This window comes from Piliocolobus tephrosceles, chromosome 11 (assembly GCF_002776525.5).
Source record: "Piliocolobus tephrosceles isolate RC106 chromosome 11, ASM277652v3, whole genome shotgun sequence".
Taxonomy (NCBI): domain Eukaryota; kingdom Metazoa; phylum Chordata; class Mammalia; order Primates; family Cercopithecidae; genus Piliocolobus; species Piliocolobus tephrosceles.
The window spans coordinates 47,998,571-48,004,570 of record NC_045444.1 but is presented as its reverse complement, the minus strand read 5'-3'; the positions used below and the strand labels follow the sequence as shown (position 1 = coordinate 48,004,570).

At 35.4% G+C, this 6,000-nt stretch overlaps 1 protein-coding gene across 2 annotated transcripts in view; it reads left to right on the top strand.

The window, feature by feature from the left end:
- Positions 1-399: 399 nt before the first annotated feature.
- FAP (fibroblast activation protein alpha) overlaps positions 400-6,000 on the top strand; it is a 71,805-nt gene continuing 66,204 nt past the window's right edge. The window contains exons 1-2 of one of the 2 annotated variants that reach the window (XM_023217333.2): positions 400-612; positions 942-1,026. In XM_023217333.2, coding sequence (XP_023073101.1) covers positions 607-612; positions 942-1,026 — 91 coding nt within the window. In that variant the 5' untranslated portion in view covers positions 400-606. The remainder of the gene's footprint in view (positions 613-941; positions 1,027-6,000) is intronic. The other variant, XM_023217334.2, reaches the window with a different exon arrangement.

The following is a 6,000-nucleotide window of genomic DNA, read 5'->3' as shown; positions in this document are numbered from 1 at the left end:
AAATTGTGCTGAAAGAAAAACATTTCTGTCTGCAATACCTCATAATCTTCCAGAGGAAAAAAAAGTGCAGTTATATAGTGCATTTCTCACAAAATCTTATGTGGCTTCAATGTTCTTCCTCTGTTAAAAAGTAGATATATGTTTAATGTACAGACCTGCAAGTTTCATTATTTTAAATTCATCTTTTAGTGGCAAATAAAAATGTTATACAAAACTCAATGACTCTCTAAAGCGATCTCTCAGTGAATTCTAGAAGAAAATGCAACATAAACCTGTATTGTAAAAAAGAAAAAAATAAAAACCTCTGTATGTCAACGTAAGCAGATGTTGGTGTAGAATTTACAAGGATGAGAAGGCTATAAAACCTCCCCTGAGTCACTCACAGTTCATTTGAGGGCCAAGAACGCCCCCAAAATCTGTTTCTAATTTTACAGAAATCTTTTGAAACTTGGCACGGTATTCAAAAGTCCGTGGAAAGAAAAAAACCTTGTCCTGGCTTCAGCTTCCAACTACAAAGACAGACTTGGTCCTTTTCAACGGTTTTCACAGATCCAGTGACCCACGCTCTGAAGCAGAATTAGCTAACTTTCAAAAACATCTGGAAAAATGAAGGTTAGTATAAGCAACCTCAAGTATCGTTAAAAAAATTAAGGTTGGCTGGATTGAACGTGATCAGAGTTTTCTATTGTTTAAAAGGTGAGGATTTGTACATACGTATTTACTTCCTGAATGGGTTGGGATTGGAAAATTGTTCACATATACTGTAGAAACATTTGTCCTTGCAGAGCTGGAAGAATTCTAGCAATTATAGACGGATCAGTGGAAGACAATCAAAAGCTTTGTGGGGCTAGAGAAATAGGATTTAGGTGTGAACAAAATCTTGCCATTTCTACTATTTAGCAGGAACTATGTGTATGCCTAATTCTCTTTATTTTATGTAGACTTGGGTAAAAATCGTATTTGGAGTTGCCACCTCTGCTGTGCTTGCCTTATTGGTGATGTGCATTGTCTTACGCCCTTCAAGAGGTAAGAACTTTCTCTGATTTGCTCTATCTGCCTAGAATAGCTTGGAAAATGTACTAATGCAAGATCACAAGTGGCTGAACATTTCCTAAGTGCTTATGTTCCAAAGTAAGTCTGTTATTTCTAAGAAGACATATAAGCTCACAGATATGTTGTTGTGCAAGACCAGAAATACTGAGGAATTTAAGGCATGGGTAGGAAGAGATTTACAGTGTTATTTCAGCAATAGAAAAACCTAAGAACTATGCTGCATCACCCCCACAACCCCCAAAAATATATGCTAAATACAAGCTTTGACAGGCCTTTAGAGACAACATTTTTAACTAACATTGCTTTTCATTATTAGGTTTGTCTCGTGGAAAGTAAAAATGAGTAAGAATGGAAGAGTTAAAACAGAATCTATGGACTTTTTTTATTACTAAATTGTCTTTCCAAAAATTTAGGGAGGAAGTTGAGAATACAGATCTCAGGAATAGCTGTATAGAAAAAGCAAAGTTGTTGTTTTAGATGTAGTAGCACTGCACATCAAATTAGAAAACTAAACATTGTTAAGCAAGCATTATGATCAGTCATAAATTGTATCCTTTTACAAAAAAGGCTTAGATTGACATTGATCTCACTTTGCTAAAAACTGGAAGGTATTATAGGCTGATATCAGAGCTAGTTTAAATATAAAGTAGGACTATGTTGATAGATAATCCAGTGATATTAGGGGAATAGCTTTTTATGAAAATATTTATGAAGAGAAACTCAAGCTTCTAAAATAGAAAAAAAAAATCCAGTAATGACAGATCTTATGTCTTTGTGTCTAGGAAAAGGGGAAAAATTTGTACTAATAAATGCTAAAAGTTTATGATAAGAAATGTGGGAAATATCTTGGTTAAAAGTTAACTGGTAGCAAACGAAGATCAATAAAATAACTTCAGCTAAAGAATGTATGAGTCCTGAATAACTATTGCTATTAAAAAGAACATAGAAAAATGTTTTGGAAAATTGAAACTAATCATGAGATTTTCACAGAATTACAAAATAGAATAGGTGAACCCATAAGATGAAGTCAGCTTATATCTTCAGTGTTCATTTCAGTCTTTGTTTCTGTTCTCTGCCAGCACAAGATTCTTCTTAGGCTGTTGAGAGGTATGTAGTGCGTGTACATATCTTTCATAAATTTTCATGTTAAAATTATTTTCAGACCCGTCTCTCAACTCAGTGGTCTTGGGGCCACATTTCCCTCATACTAGCAGTCGTCAGGTAGTGGATTAGGTCATATAGATCCTTTGAACGTTAATTCATTAAAAATTAGCTCCTGATTTTTAAAGAAACTCAACCTTGAAATTGATACTGTGCACCCTCAGAAATAAATGTTCCTGGAACAAAAGTTTGTTAATTTTATAGGGCACTCGCCTCCATGTCCACAGGGAAGGATGAATTTCACTATGGAATTCAAGCTATAATTTCTAAAAAGAAATACGTTATATTTACATATTTACAAATGATGTATAGAGATACACATACACAGATATTTGTGTGATCACATATAATCTCAATCCCTACCCTCTTTCCAAGTTTAGTTATGTATAGCTTACATATAAATATATGTTGTAAACTATATACAGTATAAAAGTCCTATGTAATTTATAATACAATTCTCTGTTTTCAACTAATAGGAAAATTCTAAGAATAAAGTGATTTCTTGATACGGTGAAATAATCAAATTAAACTCAAGTACTCAATGAAATTTGAGTACTCATTCAGAAATAGAAAAATCATAACTAAGGTGAGAACTACTGTTTTTTGATCCACTATATCATTCTCCTTCTGTTCTAAATTTGCTGAATATCTTCTTAGAATGTCAGCTAAATAGCTTGTGAATGGCACTAGTCATTCCCCTACTTTCCTGGGCAGGACCTGGGCAAGTCAGTGCCACGGGCAGCCCTGAAGTTAGGCGTGGTGGCCTCCTCCTGACTTTCCTCCTTTCTTCTCACATCTCACTCGTCAATCATCTCCCGTCTGGAGTGCCAGGACCAGTCCTCACTCTCATATCTGCCCAGTGCCTATGAGAATAGGATCTGAGATGGCAAGGCAGGAAAGGGAAGGAGGAAGGGGTAAAAAGAACAGAGAATTCAAAGCCAAGTGAACTCCTACTTAGCCTCCTTCTCACACTTCATCAGAAATCCCATTACTTCAGATTTGCCTTAGGTGCCCTCGTATCCTCAGCCCAGAATTTCATGAACCAGTGTATGAACAGTCTTCTGAGAAACTTAAAGTCACACTCAGGAAACATTCATTCACTCATTTACATATTAGTGTATTAGTCCTACTAACTTCCTGCCCATCATCATGCCAGTTGCTGAGGATATGGAGGTGCAACAGTCTAGAATTTCCTCTGCAAGTTGGGGAGTAAGAATCCAGTGCTTTCTGCACCTAAAGATGCATGGCCAACACCACAGATACCTGAGAAGGATTTCTGTTAGTTCACACCAGGTCTAAAGAAAAAAAAAAAAGAGAAAGGCTCTTTCATCCCAGGAGAACCAGCCTCAGGATTAAAAGCGTTTAGGAATAATTAAACTGGACTGTAGGAACAAATATGAAATGTAGTAGTGAAATGAGAAAATCCATTTAGCACACTTACAAAATATTAACTATAAGGAAAAACTCTTTTCAAAACTTGTAAAATATTCCCTTTTTGGTTTTGCCAAAGTGTGAAACACACATGAGCTTCTACCCCTTATTCCCAGGTTGTCCTTGTCTTCAGCTTACACCCTTTCAACCGACTCCTTTCCTCTCTCTTACCTCCAGTCATTTTTTCTTTTGAGGTTCTTCTTCACAAGCATCACTCCTCTTCCTGTGTGAATATGCAACAAGGCTGAGAGTGGGAACTAAGGCTCCTTGACTTCCCCTTATTTTTGTTCACCCCAAAGACAAACATACATACTTTCTTGTTTCAAGAGATTTAACAGATGTTACAAAAGCAAAAAACTAGAAGTGAAAAGTTACAGAGGTTGCGGAATTTTGCAGGTAAAATCCACACAAACTTGATTCATTATTTATATTTTCTGAATACCTGGACCTTTCCTCCGTGGCTTACAGAAAGAAACTGTAGGAGCTATTTGACCTCGTTTCAGATTCTTTTCAGTATAGAGTTCCCCACATGATGATGAACAAATACTCAACAAATGTTAGTTACTAGTTTTCTAAAATTTCTAACGTGTAGTAAATGATAGCTAGCATTTTGCATCTGTGTTTTCCATGTTGAGAATATATACTTATACACTCAACAATAGCAACTATTCCATTCTGTGTGATGTATTTCAATTTCAAAAATGTCTTAATTCTGACAGTAGAGAGCTTTTATCCCAGAATATCATCCCCCTTCCTATCCCCAACTTTTTTTTTTTAACCAAAAACAACAAACGTTTCAGAAACTTTTGTGTCTGAAGAACTCATACAGAACATTGATGGCTCTAGGGCAAAAGCAAAACAAAAGGAAAGAAGAAAGATATAAGAAGTTGAAGGGTGGAGGAATGGAGAATAAGGCTAAGTGAGAGTAAAAAAGGAAAGGGTGGGTGGCTGTGTTGGCTTATGGCTGTAATCCCAGCACTTCAGCAGGCCAAGATGGGAGGATTCCTTGAGCCCAGGAATTTGAGAACAGGCTGGGCAACATGGTGAAACCCTTTCTCTATTTAAAAAAATACAAAAATTGGCTGGGCATGGTGGCATGCACCTCTAGTCCCAGCTATTTAGGAGGCTGAATATCAGAAAAGTGTTTGGGAAGTTCAGGAAACCAAAAGGAAACTGATAGAGCTATGAGGCCAAAATTATTTAAACAAATGAACAAGGAGAATATGTATATGCATATGTAATTGTGATTCTACATACATACACACACATATATATAATATGTAGTGATTATTTAGCTGAGTCCTGCCTTTTATAATGCATTGAAGAAAATATGTGAAGGCCACAGACAATTTGGATAGAACAGAGATCAATTTTTTTTTAAGAAGAAATATCACTTGGGAAGTCTGAATTTTAGTCAGAAATTCATTGTTGTTGTTGTTATTACCATTAGTATTCTGTTACTACTATAACTTCAACAACCACCTTTGGTAAAATAAGATATAAGCGAGATAAAATCATCTTCAAAGGAGATATAAATATGTAAGTTGTAAGGTTAAAATATTTTCCCAGGACCAACATTCAGCCTGTGAAACAGATTCCCTCAAACATCTTAAGAGTTTTAAGCTTATTTTTTCACTATTCTTATGGAGAAAATATGGGAAAGTCTAAAAGGTTAAGGAGAAGTTTCAGAAAGTTCATGAATATAAAAGAGTTTTTAACAAGTTTGCAGTTTATAGTTTTCTAATTTGCACGTGAATTTTAAAATTACAGATGAATCTTGGCAAACTCCGTTTGAGTTTTGCCAAATTCTAAATAATTTAAAAACAAATCCAAATCTTTGTATGATTCTCATAATGGAGAGGCGTTTACCTGACTGAGATTTCCAAAGCAAATTGAGTTACAACTTCGACGAGAACATCCAGTCATAGATATACCTTGAAAACCAGATTCAAAAGTTTGAGCCAGAGGTGTGGAATCAGGACTTAAGAACCAGAGAGAGTCAAACTGAGCCATAAAATACAGCAATAATTGATAAATGCAATCTAATTTAACTAAAGAGCTTCTGCACAGCAAAAGAAACTAGCATTAGAGTGAACAGGCAACCAATAGAATGGGAGAAAAATTTTTCCAATCTCTCCATCTGACAAAGGGCTAATATCCAGAATCTACAAAGAACTTAAACAAATTTACAAGGAAAAAAAAATAAACAACAATCCCATCAAAAAGTGGGCAAAGGACATGAACAGACACTTCTCAAAAGAAGACATTTATGTGACCAACAAACATGTGAAAAAAAGCTCATCATTACTTGTCATTAGAGAAATGCAAGTCCAAACCACAATGAGATACCATCTC